Source organism: Lagenorhynchus albirostris, chromosome 9 (assembly GCF_949774975.1).
Source record: "Lagenorhynchus albirostris chromosome 9, mLagAlb1.1, whole genome shotgun sequence".
In the NCBI taxonomy this organism is placed as follows: domain Eukaryota; kingdom Metazoa; phylum Chordata; class Mammalia; order Artiodactyla; family Delphinidae; genus Lagenorhynchus; species Lagenorhynchus albirostris.
The window spans coordinates 96,088,469-96,105,415 of record NC_083103.1 but is presented as its reverse complement, the minus strand read 5'-3'; the positions used below and the strand labels follow the sequence as shown (position 1 = coordinate 96,105,415).

The following is a 16,947-nucleotide window of genomic DNA, read 5'->3' as shown; positions in this document are numbered from 1 at the left end:
GGTCACCCAGATAAGGGGAGGAGTGGCAGCTCCAGTGTAGCTCCTGTTGCCCTCGCCAAGCCACACTCCCTGGCGTGAGGCCGCGTCTGGCCAGAGGAAGAGGTGTCTTTTTTCTCCCTGGAAAACAGGTGCTGTGTGACACCACGGCAGCTCTGCAAAGGGCCCTCTCGCAGGCCTCCGTCCTCCTGACCCTCGCTTTGTCCCCTCCAGGAAGCAGTCTAGAAGAGCAGTTCTTAAGAGAGGCCCAGAGATGAGAGGCCCTGGCTTGGTGCTCTCAGCACATCAGGTCTCTGGGCTTCTGGTCTCCCCCTCGGCGCTTGAGAGCACCTGGGCAGGGCTGGCAGTCACCTTGGCCTCCCTGGAAAGTTGGCTGATCCCAGGTTCTCAGAGGAGTGATGCCAGGGCCTGACTGGGGCGGGAGTGGAATGCCTGCACACAGAGCAGGCTAGCCCGGGAGCTGAAATCTCTGGCTTCTAATTCTGGCTCCACCAGTGATACTGGGTCCCTCATTTCCTCTGGCTGTGGCTTGAATTTGCCCCCGTGCCGACTGGGATAATCCCTCGCGATTCCCTCTTCCCAGAGGGGTAAGTGTACCGTAAAGTGGGTGGGGGAAGCCTAGGAGCTTAACTCTGTCAGGAGCTGGGACAGGAAGAACGTGGGTGTTTACCTGGGACGCCAGGCCAAGCCCCGTCTGTGGGAGGAGGAGAGAGCTTTGCTGCTGTGGAAAGGAGAGAAGATTTGACTGCAGACCTGGGTGAAAGGGGAGGAACAAAGGAGCAAACGAATCAAATCCAGGCCGGCTGAAAAGACATGCTCTACAGCTTTGGAACCATGATAACTGTCCCCGCCCACCCCCACCCCCCACCCCCGCCCCACTACCTAATCATGTCCATCCACCCCGCCTCCAGCCTTGTGGAGAGGCCCCCATGGGCACTGTCAGGATTGCCACACACAGGTGGAGGCGAATCAGACACAGGGATACACAGATGTAAACAGCAGTCCCCAAACCAGTCCTTCTGCCTGCCCGCCTGTCTGGAGTGGTGCAAAGGCTGAGGAGGGTCAAGGCAACCTGCTCTGGGATTTGAGAACCAGGCCTGGAGAAACCCACGGGGGAAGGAGATGTGGGGATGACTACTAAGAATTCAAGCTGGAGCTGAGGGTTTCCGTTTTGCCTGCAGAAGCACCTGGGATGGCTACAAAGGCCTAGCCTGATCTGCAAAGATGCCGGATCAAGGGAATGGTACCATACAGCTCCAAAGGGCAGCAGCCAATTGGCAGAGGCTCTCGGCAGGACCCAGACATTGAACACTTGGGAGGAAAGGCTGAGAGAGAAGGGAAGAGCAAGGGGCAACTCTACCTGGTGGTATGGACTCTACCTGCTCATTGCACTGCCTGAGGATCGCTTTCTCCAGGAAAACTGTCCATGAAGGGCTCTGCCTGGATGGTGGTCGTGACAGTGGCCTCCCTCTAAGAAGAGCCACAGCCAGGAACTCTCACTCTCACTGTGGGAATGGGGCCATCAAATTACCGAAGCACACGATGAGGCAGGTCACCCCAAGCACTCAGCACACAGCAGAACTTTGGGCTCTCTGTCGTCCCTAAGCTGTTTTGGGTCACTGATGTGTAGATCTACTGATGCTGACCGTTTTGCTCCTCAGTCTAAAACAACCAGGGCTTAATTTTTCGTTATTAAAATACATAGGCAAAAAAGCTCTTGTAAGGAGCCCTGTACTGTGAGTCGGAAGCTTGAGTGCTAATAGTAATCTGACACTTACGGTGCCTTTTGAAATGTACAAAGCCTTCTCACATGCATTATATCAAATAACTCTAATAAGCTTGTGAGGCAGAGTTTTACTATGATTTCAGTTTTAGGGAGGAGAAAATGGAACCTCAGACAGGTTAGGTAAGTTTCTCAAGGAGACACAGCTAGCAGGGGACATTTTTTTAACCAGTGAGTTTTTCTGATTCCAAATACTAAACTGTTTCTTTCCCCCTGTGTCATACACTGACCTCATTGGTTATATGCCTGAGCCAGTTTCACAACACCGCCTTTCAAAAAGAAACAGAGTGAACTGTTACCTTCCCTTTCCTATTCCAGAAGTATGATATGTACTGTTTTGCAAGATAAATACTCACAGGTTCACATATGTTCTCATTCATCATCATAATAACACTCTGAGATGACTTGGTAACTAAGGATAACTATAACTTGGGCAGGTGCTAAGGACAGAAGGCAGAGTTACGTTTTCTTTGGGTCCTGGGTTTCCAAAGCCTCTCCTTGGGATTTGTACAATGGAGGGAAGCTTATACTTCATCACTTTCAGCCCTAGTTGGTGGAGATGGGAGAGGGAGAGGCAGTACAGTGCAATGCCAAGAACATGGGTTTCCGACAGAATTTTATGGAACTTTCTAGTAGGTCACCGGTGACATAACACAAGGTTATTTTGAAAGATGTCAGGAAAATCACTCCGCAGAGCTCCTGGCATATCATGCTCAAGAAATGTTAGCTATTATTGTGAATATTCTAATCTGTTTTTTCTTGGCCAAGGAGAAGTTGCCTGTGAGTAACTTCCCTGCCAAAGAAAACCTGAAAACGCTCTCCACAGCCTGTGGGCGGCACTGCCGCTCTACCCAAATGGAATTCCAGCCTCCCAAGGGTGGAAGTCTGAGTCCACGTCCACAACCTGGGGAGATTTCCAAGGATCCGGGACATATCTGGACTGCGATTCCCAAGGAGCTCCTCCTTCCTTGTTCTGCCCCAGCTCCTGCCACCCTTGCGCCTTCGGTCTCAACTGGCCATGAAATTGAGGACGATGGGAGGGGGAAGCAGAAAAGGAGACTCAACCTGGAGGGCCACACCAGGTCGCTTCCTCGGGCCCTGAGGTGGACAAGCCGCTCTTAATACTAGAGGGTGAGCCAGTCAGCCACGCCCCACACTTGGGTCCCAGCAGGCAGAAGCAGATCCTTAGCACACTCATCTATGTAGAAGCCCCCAGGGTTTCTCACCTTGCTGCCCAGGCTGGGACTGAGATAGCAGGAACTGGGAGACAGACTGGAGGTGTCCGGGAACCAGCACAAGCTGCTGGAGCGGGTGGAGGGAAGCCATGTCCTGTGCAGGGAGATACAGGCATCACAGAATTTACAAGTTGCAAGTGTGGGCTCCATCTGCCCGCCGCCCATCTGTCCTGTGGGTCTCCGTAGGGACCTTGCCCTATGCCTCTGTATCCCTGTGTCTGACACATAGCAGCTACCCCATTAATGATGGTGTTGTTACACCTCCTGCACTGAGCCGAGCTGTGCCTTGCTTAAACCTTGCCTTGTTATTTAACTTTTTTGTGTATCAGAAAGGTCTCTCAGCTAGACTGGTAACGCCCCGAGGGCACAGACTGTGGGTATCACCCATCTCTCAGAGGTTTATCCTAAAAATGACATGCAATCCCAACTTTCTAATTTTTTTAAAAAAAAATCTCACGCCACTTGATATGCTAAAAGTCGCTTTTGTCTTGGCCATTTCCTGGTCCTGAACCTTTCCTGGAGGAAGAGGCACGTTATTCGTTCTTAATAGAACCACTTTGATTAAACAGAAAGTCCGTTTCCCCTGGGTTCCTCCCAATAGCCCCCAAAAGGGAAATACTACTTCCCAAAACCTGGGGGATCTGGGAGTCCTCTGTGACCTAGACCCCCAGGGTTCTGTGACCCCACAGGACTGAGCTTAGGTCTGTGCACAAAGGAAAGACTTGGTAAACCCTTGCTGAATAAAGAAGTGAAGGAATAAATGCACGTTCTGGTCTTAAATATTTCCAGGGAAGGGTCGGCTCTTTCCTCCCCTGGGAATCCAGATCGAGAAAGGGGCTTGCCGCGTGGACACCCGCCTTCTCAGACATTTGTCGTTACTATTTCAGGTGCCTCTTTATTCCTTCTAGTATGACAAAACCTTGGGGGAGGAGAATGGGCTTACTGGGGACGGAGATGCTCTGTAACCACAGCAGCAGCTGTCATCATGGGGCTCCCCTGAATACGGCTGGCAGACCCCAGCCCCATCGTTAGGGGCTAGCTAACCCCATTGTAGGGGTTAGCTCCATTGTTTTGGCAAGATTGACTGCTTTTTCTTCCGGAGAGGTGGAGACCTCCTTCTTCCCATAACTAGCCAGGCTGCATCTTTCAGAGGATTTTTCTGTAACCCAGCCCCCCTCCCAATGCAGGCCTCCAAGTTTCCCTGCAGGGCATTTTTTTTAGCCCAATCTGCATTCACTGAGAGCCAGATCTAGAGGTGAAGCATTTTGCAGGAGGCTTGACTTAAACTCACTGGCCCTCTGAGAGGATCAGGGCTTCCCGACTCAGGCTGCCATTTACCCCAGACATTTGGTTTCCAGGTATCATGGCAGGTCCTTGACTCAGGTGGCATGGCCGATGAGAGAGGGTCTGCTGCAGGGAGTCACTGAGGTCCTCGGTTTTAATCTGTAAGTGGAGGCAGCGGGGAGAGCATCAGTTCTGGGCCTCCCCAGGCAGACAGAAGTAGAAGCTTAGAGAAGACCGAGGCAGGAGATAAGTGACAAGCCTGGAGAGTCAAAGAACTAGCTCAGCGTCTACTGGGCTGCAGCTTGACTTTCCTGCCTGCGTGAGCCCTTTGGGCCGGGGCAGCTGGTAAGGGACAGAGGTGAGAGTCTCTCTGGAGTAACCATCCTCGAGATGGGGAATCCACCTGGATTGATCGTTCCTGAACACCATTCCGGGGCATGTGCTGGTACATAGTGCAATATATGCTCTTCCCCACTGAAACGCCAAAAGACGAGGAATTTTTGTAGTGACTTTAGACATTTCTTTTAGATTCCAAGGTGATGTTCTTTTTTCTTGGGGGGTGGTATGTTAGAATTTCTTTTAGGAAATGATGGTGATCCTAAATGGTATTTTAAAAACTCCCCACTTTCACAAATTAAAAAAAAAAAAACTGGCAACCCTTGACCAATCTCCTTTATATTATGTTTTCTTATTTTCCTGGTCCATGAAATCCCAAAGTCTGGGAGCCAGTTTCCCCTCCATCCCCCCTTGTTTTCCACACTTGTCTGCCCTCTGCGTGCTGAGCTACCTTTGCAGCTGGCCTCTTCACCCATGCGGCTTAGGTGACAGTCCTTGCCTGTCTCCCTACAGGCGGGGACATGTCTCCTTCACAGTCACTGCTGTAGTTGCAGCCTGAGGGGACTGTGGTGGTGTGCAAACTCTCTCCAGCCTCCACCACCCTTCGGGCAGGGCAGGAAGCACTACTTGTGCCCACCCCTCTTCCCACCCTGAGAACAACTACAGTAGGTCCCCAACATACGAACCTTCAAGTTGCAGACTTTCAGAGATGCGAACATGCATCTGGTTCCAGCAAGGAACCAGAACCTGTGCCATCACTGTCAGGCGTGAGTGACATTGCAGCTTGTCCTCCGTCTCCTATTGCTGACGATCCGTCAGCTCTACCGTCTCCCACCTCCTCTCCCTCCTCCAGTCAGTAACCCTTCTTGCCTGTTCACTCGATGCCAGTCCCTGTATGCCAGCTGTTGTACTGTACTACTTTTCAAGGTACTGTACTGTAAGATTAAAAATGTTTGCTTTATTTTTTGTGTTTGTTTGTTATGTATTATTTGTGTGAAAAGTATTATAAACCTATTACAGTACAGTACTATATAGCCGATTGTGTTAGTTGGGCACCTAGGCTTTCTTGGTTGGACTTGTGAACAAATTGGACTTAAGAATACGCTCTCAGAATGGAACTCATTTGTATGTAGGGGGCTTACTGTACCCTCTCGCAGCGTTTCAGGAAGTCCATCGTGGGGATGGGGGCGTTGGGTAGGGAGTATGCAAGTGACATTGGATTCATATAATATGGCAGGGAGCTTGGGATCTAGACCATACCTTATAAAAGACATTGGGCGACCCTCTGATGGAACCTCCTGGCCATAGTGACCCTGGCTTAAAGCATTTTCATGGTCTATACAGGGAATATCACTGACATCCTGGAATCTTTTCTGTATTAGTTTACCCCAAGGTAAAGGTTCAGACTAACAGCTCTACTTGTGTTTAATCGCTGTGGAAGAATGGTGCTCTGGATTACTCAACCAAGAGTTTCCTTTGGTTGGAGAGTTAGGAAGACCTTGTTGAGTGACAGAGACTGAGGAGGGAGCTCACGTCCTAAATATGGTGCCTTGTACAGAGTGGGAACTGAATGCATGCTAACCGAATAAAAGACGTAATCAGAATCCACCTCTCCATCCTTCAGCGGGATACAGCGAGGAAGACATCAAACAGGGAGCTAGAACTTGTTTCCAGTCCTAACTCTGACTCTAACTGACGATATAACCTTGAGCAATCATTTCACATCTATGAGACTTGGTTTCCCCATCTGTTGCATGATTCTACATCATTTTTCTTTCAGTCCTAGAATGGAATTATAAAATTCCAATTCCGTGGTGTATTTGGCAGAATCTGGCTAGTCCACGTTGCTGTAGTGTTCTTAGATAAAGCAGATCTAAACAGCACTAGGAAGTCCTAGTTGCGCCCAAATTGGTAAGAGGATGCTTCTTTTAGGGACAGTCTTTACAAATCACTCCTCTCTTCTCTCACCTAAGGAGGCTATTCTGGAGTCTTGGAAGCAAAGAAGAGGAAGGGAGAGTGTCAGGAAGTAGCACAATGGGGGCAGAGAGTTAGACATCAGGAAAACTCCAAAGGCATTGCCCCCCAGGAGTGATCTCCAGGACAGCCGCCATCCCTACCCCCAGTGCCCTTCAGCTCTCCCCACCCACACTTGGTATCTCCATCTAAGAAGCTTGCTGTCCTAGTTCTTCCCCCAGAAATTAGAGTTTTCACATTCTAGATTCCGGGGAAACATTTGTTAGCAGGTTTTAAAAAGCTCAAAATAGATGGTAAACTACTTATTTCAAACCACCACCAATCTTAAGCTTTGCTCAGAGGGGAGATTTCACTTAAGGGAAGCCTCCCTTCCCCACATCTCCCTTCTGCAACCCCCTCCTTCTCCTGGACGTCCCTCATCCCGAGTGGGGATAGGTGAGGCAGGATGGAGGGGGACGGAGGGAGAACATGGAAAATTGGAGCTCAAAGCACACTGGTGGAACCACCGCAGGCAGCTTGGCGCAGCTCCAGCTCAGAGGCAAGTGGCAGGGTTCCTTTATAGACTCATTATGCGCAACGGGGAGATAAGGGGGTGCAGCTATGACACAGCTTGACAACATGTGCTTTGCCTCCAACCTGGGTGCTATCTGTTAGAATCAGTGCCAGGTCTCCCTGCAACACTTAATTTCAGAAACCAGCACCATCATGAAAGAAAACTCACTCTTTCATCCGCTTCCTGGATCAATTGCCCTCCAAACTCTTTTAGGGGCACTGCCGACCTCCCACTTCTGAAAATGAAGTGTCTGATAGCAAAAATAAATCCCTCTGGGTGTTAGCCTGGGGCGTTTTGACAACTCTGTGTGTTCCTCTTCTCAGTTCTTGCTTTATTAACCTCTTACTCTTTCATTTTTCATAATTCATTACCCCTTGTGTGTGAGCTGCTGACGGTAAACCCCAAAGGAGACAATCCCAAACAAACCAACCTGAAAGACAGTGAAGCAGACCACTTCTCCTGTGACAAATTCTAAAATCTCCACTTTGGTCGGTGGGTCTCAGAAAGAGCAGAGCTGTACCAGGAGGAGGAGAAGATACAGCAGCAACTCTGCCTGCCCTCCCGACCCCGGCACACTTCTCCGACGATTCTCTGAGAGTTCAGGGGCTAGCTAAGACAATAAGAAATCAAGTCCCTTCCAAATCCAAAAAGCCCTTTCACAGCTGCCGAATGGAAAAGATTGGAGCCTTTCCAGGCAACTGGGTGTTGGCTGTGGATTGGGAAAATGAGACAGACTTCTGTTGGATCTCATTGACTTCTAATGTGAGAACCGGAGGCAAATTGGATGAAGACCCAATTTCCCCCGTACTTGTGAAAACCCAACCAAACCCACAGCCTGTCTGGAACCGTGAAGATCGTCTCCAGGGTCCCTTTGGAGCTTCTTCTCACGCAAGTGAAATATTTCTCCAGGCCCTGTTTGGGATGGACTAGTCCCTGGGGATGTGGGCCACCACAGAGGCCTCTGCCTGGTCACAGCCATCGGTCATCCCGTCCAGATGTTAGACATGGCTTGTTAGTTCAGGATCTTCTCCACCCACTGAGCTGTGCAAAGGTGTTACACTGAGTCTTGGGCAGTGACCAGGGAGGTAGAAAGGTATCATGGGTGATTATCTTTTCTAATCCCAGCGAACTCCCTGACATCACCTGCTTTAGAAAGAAATAGCCTCATTCTGGGAAGAGAGAGCCCCTTTTGAGGAACTGGAAACCCTTCATACATTCCTTACTAGGCTTCACCGCCCAGCCAGGAAGTGTGGGGATGAGTATTTATCTTCCCATCTCACAGAGACCAGGAGTGCTTCAGAGATGCATGTAAAGTTACAGGACAAGACACTGGCTAAACGCTACAAGACAATGGTCCTCTGACCCTCCCCAGGCACTCTATCTACAAAACAATACTACAAACATCTCAGGGATGGGAGAGAGAACAGACCATAGGTGATGTTCTGGCCCAGACCTACACTTGGACCTCCTTATTAACCATCTGTCTGGGGTCATGCAATGGGGCTGGAGTGCTTAGCCTTAGTCCCCTCCCTGGCACATTTCACATGGCACTCTCTTGGGGGGAAAACAACTCAACATTAATGAATATATCACTGGCGATGAAAATGATCAAAGCTGTAGTGCCAGTTGCATAACTCGTTTGTGGAAAGTGTTTCATAAACATTTCACAAGAAGGAGAATTTCAAAGCGTGAACATCTCCCAACCTGCCTTCAATTACAGGCAAGATTTTTTTTCTTTCTTCCCCCCTTCTATACGTCTCCCTAGCAGTGAGGAAGAGTTTCTGTTTCGTAACTGATCTATAAAAGGGTTGACAAACGTTTTGCTCATGAAAAGATCCTAAAAATATATTCCAAGCGGTAGAGTAGGGCAGGCTGGTAACTTATCTCAGATGAACAAGGCTGAGAGCCCCCTAAGAGATGCTGGCTGTATTTTTGCTTGGGGGACTCTCCTTTCTCCATGGCTCGTGGCCGCTCCCTATGAGTCCAAGGCTCCTGCCTCTTTGGATGCTACCCTGAATTACCTGGGGAGATGGCCTCATCCAGTCCCTGGTCTCTAGTCAGACCTACGACAGACCAGCCTAGGCACACCTTTGCCCATGCACATTGGGATCTTCTCCTGGAAAGCATCGAACTTCTAGACAAAAGAGTGATGGAAGTGAGGAGACATGGGGCCCTTTAATAAACATACGGTTTCTTAGGAGGCTGGAGCTGCTTAGAGTTGTTCCCTCCCGAAAAGAAGCTTTCCAAAGAGGCATCCTTGTTTTTCCTGCTTGTACCTCCTCTGGAAAGGCAAAAAGCTTATCAGTCATGTTGTTTAATGCTTTGGCTTCAGTTCTTAGGGCACAGCACTGCTAGTGCTGACATATATCTGAAAAAACCCCATCATTTTAAGCCCATAAACATTTTCTTCTCCCTCTGGCATATAGGTCCGTGCATTCAAGTTTTAAAATTCTAGGAAGGAGCTGTGCTCTCTTTGAGGACACATCCTCCCAGATATTTTTGGTGCCCAGGACTTGAACAACTTTAACCATTGTACCACTTCCCAGCCCTCGGGAGATGCCAGCAGCGTCTGCTTCTAGTGAGGAGCTGGATTGATGCAAGTTCTCTTTTTTGACCCAGATCTTTTTTTTTTCAGCCACGCCACGCAGCTTGCAGGATCTTACTTCCCTGACCAGGGATTGAACCCCGGGCCCCGGCTGTGAAAGCACCGAGTCCTAACCACTGGACAGCCAGGGAATTCCCAACCCTGATCTGTCTTGAGTCAGAGTCTTCTGGTTTTCCTGGTTTCCTACCTGTTGGACAAGGGCACAGAGCTACCTTCTCTGGTTCTTTGGCTGGGAAGGAGCGCCACACAGAACTGTTGATTCGCCCACATAGATGGCTGTTCTGCCCCGCAAGAAGTGGAATGGCAGGAGGTGGGGTGGGGTAAGAAATGCTGAGCACGGTCTCAGAATCAGACTCTGAGAACTGTTTGCCAGTGGCTCTTCTTGGGAATCATCTTGTGTGTGAGTGCTGGCTGTCATCACACTGGGTTCTTTTGCATACGTTGGGTTGCCTATCATGGGAAGACTCTGTAATCCTTTTTAGAGCAGGGAATGGAAAAAAAAAAAAAGAAAAAGACATCCAGGAAACAAGTACAAGGCTCAGAATCAACCAGGAGACCGGACTTCGGGCTCTGTCCCTGCCTCTAAAAACCTGCATGATCTAATATTTATTTACTGCACTCATCCATGTAGGCCTAGATTATGCCTCCACAAAAGGAGGAAAATAGATGAGATGGAACCTACTTAAGAAATTTGGAATGTATAGAAGAGAGAGTGAGCATTGACTTGTGAGCCTACAAATGTGTTTATTGTGTCATTAGACCCATTTTGCAGATGAAAAGACTGAGGCTTGGAAAAGTTAAGAAACTGGTTGAAAGTTACACTGCTGGTAAATAATAGATCTGGGATGTCAATCCACATCTATTTGATTCCATAGTTCTTCTACATAAACCTGACTACCATGTGTGATAGAATCATAGACTCTTCAAGGTAGCTTAGCGCGGACTGTGTCGGGTGCATGCAAGACATTCAACAAGTGTTGATTCCCTTCCTTCTCCATCAGAACTGGAAGGAAATGTAGATATCACCGGGTTCAACCGGCTCATTTTACAGCTGTGACTCCTGATGTCCAGAGAGGAGAAATCACCTGCTCAGGGCAACACAGCTAGAGCTGCAGGCAAGCCAGGCCTGGAGACTAAGGCAGGGCCCCTGAGGACTGGTCTCCTAACGTTCCACCCAGTATTTGGTCCATTCCACTGCACTGCAGCATGGCTCTATCTTCTATCTCTATCACTCTGATGCTGTTGCCTATTCTGGCTCCTCAAGTAACTCAGTAGTAACCCTAATCCCATTGCTCTAATAAGATTTAATCTCAGTCCCGATTCAGAGTTCTCCATTACTACACAGGGTAAGGTTTAGACACAGATAAAGCACACATCTACTTGATGTGTAACCTAATACACTTGGCTTGAGAACGAGCATTCTGTATTCCCTTGACTCTCACATGGATGAATTAACTCCAGGGGGTTGATATTTGCTTTCTTCCTCCCTCATCATGAGGAAGAGAGGTAGAGAGGGGAAAGGCAAGGCTCAGCCATGCCATGAAATCCTCACGCCAGTGTACATTTTACTCTGGGGCCCAAAGGGGACTAATGCAAGGAAGGACAGATGCCTTGCTCGTCCCGGACACACAGGCACACGTGCACACACATGCATGCATACACACCAACCTGTGACTATGAAGCGCTATACAGATTAGCTCCAAGAGCATCAGTTCGAGAAAGGGAAAAAGGAATATTTTTAAAGCATTTTAGAAATTAAAAAGCACTTCAAAAGTACCATCATTTATTCTTCATGATGATTCAACGAGGGAAAAAATCTTATCCAACCATTTATACAGATGTAGGAACCAAGAGTAGGAGGAATTAATATGTCCATCACACAGCCAGGAAAAGCAGAGCCTGACTTTCTATTTGGGTCTTTGGCTTCCAGGCCCTCTTTTGCCTATACCACTCTGTAAGGCGGCCCCACTGGGTTGCCACCCAGAATTTCCCACGTAAAAATGAGCTTGTTGACCTCTGCCTCCCCATGTGCCATGCTGTTTGCACGTGTGGTGCACAGTTGGTGTAAACGTTTCCATCCACAAGTGTAGCCTGGGACTTTTACATGGATGTGAGGCCGACATAGTTATCGGAAGAAAACTTTCAACAAGTCTGAATGAGATTCTCTTCGGCATCCCCTGGGGAACTGCCTGTGACCCGGAAGCCTGTCTCTGAAAGCCTGAGTGTTGGCTATAAATGCACGTAAAAGGCTTTTCCCTGGTAAGATTCATATTTGAGAACAGTCTTCTAAGTAAGGCTGAGACCCTTATCTCTTGTATTCTTCTTGTACCCCAAATAAAACGAGGCACCTCTGTGGCCCTCTGACACCAGGTTTGCCCCAACAGCAGTTGGAGTAGACAGTCCTCCATGTGGCATGCTTTAAACAGAGGTTTTCCTGCCCCATAAAGGTCCCCTTCCCAGTTTAGCTCAATAAATATTTGGTATACACCCATTGTATACCAAGAGGAACTGGGACACAAAGGTGAATAGGACCTTCCAGATTAATTAGGAGACAGCAAGTAAAAAAGCAATTACCTAGAGTGCAGTACTTACAGCAATGGGAAGGCGGTGGTCACATGGAAAGGTTGTGATTTGCTTTGTCAGGGCAGAGGATAGCTAGAGAAAGGGGAATGAGGTAGGAAGTCTCCACGGAAGAGAAGTGAAGCCTCTGAGGAGCCCTGAAGGACAAAGACAGTTTCACCAGGAGAAGATAAAGCAGGGCATGCCAGGAAATGGGAGCAGCTGGTACACAGTCACAGATGGTGAAACAGGGCTTCATGTTCAGGAGCGACAAGCTATTCAGCGTCACAGCAGCGTGGGGTGGGAGAGGCCTGGGCAAACAGCCAGGGCCTGATGACAGAGGTCCTGTGGGTCACACAAAGGAGTCAAGGCTGGACTCGGGGGCAAAGTGTAACTCAAGTAAAGGGCAGGGACACGCGAGAGTTTTGTTTAGTTCGATTATGTTAACAGCTGTGTGGAATATGGATTTGAAGAGAGGACAACTGTAAGTGGGACAGCTAGTTACAAAAGCTGTTTATTGCAATAGTCTAGGTAAAGAACTGATGAGGACATGCCTAAGGCCAAAACAGTAAGAACGGAGAAGAGGAGACAGAATGGCAAGTTTTTAGGATAGAAAATGTATTTCCACCCCTAAAGGTTTATCCTTTATAACAAAGGACTATTTCAGGAATTCTCTGTTGAATGCCTGCAGGACTGAAAGAACTAACACAGAAAAAATTCTGAAAGAACATAATCCAACTGCTAATAAGAGATGGAGTGGAGGGTATTTGGGGTTTCAGAAGGTATTCACTTTCTAAGTCAAATATTTCCACAGTGTTCAAATTTTTAAAGGTAATTATTCATTTTAAATTAGAAAAAATTAAGATTAATCTTAATTTAAAATTAATATTAAAAATAGTAAGCACTCAAAATTTCATTAGTCTGTATGGAAGTTCTTAGTTTATGAGGTAGTCAAGTTAGTTACAGTTCCCTTCTTTACCTGGTGAAAGGGAAGTCTTGAGAGGTTTAGGGGCACATTTTCTAAATAAACACACATATACGCAGATATGTGTATTCTGTGTGTGCGTGTGTGTATTTTTTTTTAGCAATAACTGGGAATCCATCTCCTTCTTCTGCCGCATCTTGAGTCATTGTCTACCAGCAGGCAACACCTGTAGGTCTGTGGCCTACAGACCTCACTTATACCTTTCCATGATGTTCTACAGCTTACAAAGTACTTTCAAACATATCAGTTTGGTCTATTTTCAGAATATTCCCATGAGATTGAAAAGGCAAGTGATGCTATTCCTGTTTTACTGTTGAGGAAAACAAGGTTCATGAAAGGTAAATGGTGTATCCAAGGTACATGGCTGGCTAGCAGGAAAGCTCTGATTTGAACTCAAGTTATCTGATTTAAAATTCAACACTTCTTTCAAATTTCTAGGATTTTCTGAGGAAGTTTCCCAAATAAGTGGATTTTCAGTCACTGAAATATATTTCTTACATCTCCAAACCCTTTATTTCAGTTTTGGATAGATACTTATTGGTTTCATTTTTGAATAGAGATCTTGTATTTTATACATCTCTACTTGCCCTTAAAGAGTACTTGACAAAGATATCACAAATAAAGAAAATTACAGGCCAGCATTACTGATGAACATAGATGCAAAAATCCTCAACAAAATATTAGCAAACTGAATCCAACAATACATTAAAAATATCATGTACCGTGATCAAGTGGGATTTATTCCAGGGCTGCAAGGATGGTTCAGTATTCACCAATCAATCTGCGTGATATACCACATTAACAAATTAAAGAATAAAAAATTATATGATCGTCTCAATAGATGCAGAAAAGGCTTTTGACAAAAGTCAACAACATCCTTCTACAGAGACTCTCCACAAAGTGAATATAGAGGGAACATACCTCAACATAATAAACGTCATATATAACAAGTCTACAGCTAACATCATACTCAATGGTGAAAAACTGAAGGCATTTCCTCTAAGATTAGGAACAAGACAAGGATGCCCACTTTTATGCAACATAGTATGGGAAGTTCTAGCCACAGCTACCAGACAAGAAAGAAATAAGAGCTATCCAAATCAGAAAAGGAGAAGGAAAACTGTCGTCACTGTTTGCAGATGACATTATACCATACATAGAACATCCTAAACACACTACCAAGAAACTACTAGAGCTCATCCATGAATTCAGTAAAGTTGCAGGATACAAAATTAATATACAGAAATCTGTTGCACTTCTATACACTAACAATGAACTATCAGAAGGAGAAATTAAAACAATTCCATTTAAAATCACATCAAAAAGAATAAAATACCTCGGAATAAATCTAACTAAGGAGGTAAAAGACATGTACTCAGAACTGATGAAGGAAACTGAAGATGACACAAACAGATGGAAAGACATGCCATGTTCATGGGTTAGAAGAATTAATATTGTTAAAATGACCAAGGCAATCTCTAGACTCAATGCAATCACTATCAAAATACCAATGGCATTATTCACAGGACTAGAAGAAATAAAATTATTTGTTGCATGGAAATTTGTACGGAAACACAAAAGACCCGAATAGCCAAAACAATCTTGAGAGAAAGAACAGAGCTGAAGGTATCATGCTCCCTGACTTCAGACTATATTACAAAGATACAGTAATAAAAACAGTATGATAATGGTACAAAAACAGACACATAGATCAATGGAACTGAATATAGAACCCAGAAATAAATGCACACACTATGGTCAATTAATTTACAAAAAAGAGGCACGAATATACAATGGGGAAAAGGCAGTCTCTTCAATAAGTGGTACTGGAAAAGCTGGACAGCTACATGTAAAAGAATGAAATTAGAACATTTTTTTCACACCATATACGAAAATAAATTCAAAATGGATTAAAGACCTAAATGTAAGCCCAGAAACCATAAAACTCCTAGAAGAAAACATAGGAAGAACACTCTTTAACATAAATTGTAGCAATATTTTTTGGATGGATCTGTCTCATAAAGCAAAATAAAATTTAAAAAAATTAAATTAAATTAAATAAACAAGACCTAATTAACTTAAAAAGCTTTTGTGCAGCAAACAAAAACATCGACAAAACAAAAAGACAGTCTACTGAGAATATCTTCTCCTATGGGAGAAGACATTTGCAAATGATATGACCAATAAGGAGTCAATATCCAAAATATATAAACAGCTCATACAACTCAATATAAAAAAAAAATCAAGCAACTCAATTAAAACCTGGGAAGAAGTACTGAATAGACATTTTTCCAAAGAAGACATAAAGATGGCCAACAGGCACATGAAAAGGATGCTTGACATTGCTAATCATTAGAGAAATGCAAATCAAAACCACGATGAGATATCACATCATGCCTGTCAGAATGGCTATCATCAAAGACCATAAATAACAAATTTTGGTGAGGATGTAGAGAAAAGGGAACCCTTGTATGCTGTTGGTGGGAATGTAAATTGGTGCAGCCACTGTGGAAAACAGTATGGAGATTCCTCCAAAAACTAAAAATAGAACTACCATATGATCCAGCAATTCCACCACTAGGTATATATCCAAAGAAAATGAAAACACTAATTCAAAAATTCTCCAATGTTCATTCAAATTCCCCAATGTTCATAGCAGCATTATTTACAATTGCCATGATATGGAAGCAACCTAAGTGTCCATCAACAGATGAACGGATAAAGAAGAAGTGGTATATGTATACAATGGAATATTAGCCATAAAAAAGAATGAAACTTTGCCATTTGCAAAAACATGGATGGGCCTGGAGGGTATTATGCTTAGTGAAATAAGTCAGACAGAGGAAGATGAATACTGCATGTTATCTTTTATATTTAGAATCTAAAAAATAAAACAAATGAATGAATATAACAAAACAGAAACAGACTCACAGACAAAGAGAACAAACTAGTGGTTACCAGTGGGGAGAGGGAAGGTGGGAGGGACAAGATAGGGGTAGAGGATTAAGAGGTACAAACTACTATGTATAAAATAATCAAGCTACAAGGATATATTGTACAGCACAGGGAAATAGCCAATATTTTATAATAACAAATGAAGTATAATGTATAAAATTTTTGAATCACTGTGTTGTATGCTGAAACTAATATAATATTATAAATCAACTGTGCCTCAATAAAAAATCATTCAACACATCTTTCAAATTCCTAGGATTTCCTGAGGAAGCCTCCCCAAATAAATGGATTTTCAATCGCTGAAATCGATCTCTTGTAGCTCCAAGTCTTTATTTCAGTTTTGGATAGATATTTATTGGGTTTGTTTTTGATATTTATTAATGTATTATATGCATCTCTTCTTTCCCTTGAATAGCACCTGAAAGATAATTTAGTCAATGACTCAATCTTAATTGTGAACTCTTTTTAGAAGCAATCATGCCCTCGGGGACACTGAAGTGCTTGGCCTCTCTGTTGGCAGTAGCACTAAATGGCCCTGAATTGCCTCTTTTTGTTTTTGCAGCTCTGCTTTTTCCAGGTTTTCTGCCTCCTTTCTCACAACCAGGTTTTTATCCTACTGTTGGTATCCTTGCTCTAGCAGCCCCTATTTCAGCTCAACTTCGCAACTTCTATTTGCTAAGG

The 16,947-nt window shown here is 45.3% G+C and overlaps 1 protein-coding gene across 11 annotated transcripts in view; it reads right to left on the bottom strand.

The window, feature by feature from the left end:
- Positions 1-16,947, bottom strand: part of POU2F3 (POU class 2 homeobox 3) — an 80,523-nt gene that overhangs the window by 15,798 nt on the left and 47,778 nt on the right. For 7 of the 11 annotated variants that reach the window (XM_060160614.1, XM_060160605.1, XM_060160603.1 and 4 more), the window contains 3 exons: positions 4,354-4,458; positions 3,007-3,109; positions 668-750 (listed from right to left, as the gene is read on the bottom strand). In XM_060160614.1, the coding sequence (XP_060016597.1) occupies positions 668-750; positions 3,007-3,109; positions 4,354-4,458 (291 nt within the window). Of the gene's footprint in view, positions 1-667; positions 751-3,006; positions 3,110-4,353; positions 4,459-5,321; positions 5,485-16,947 lie in introns of those variants that run through there. The other 4 variants (XM_060160609.1, XM_060160608.1, XM_060160612.1 and 1 more) reach the window with 2 other exon arrangements.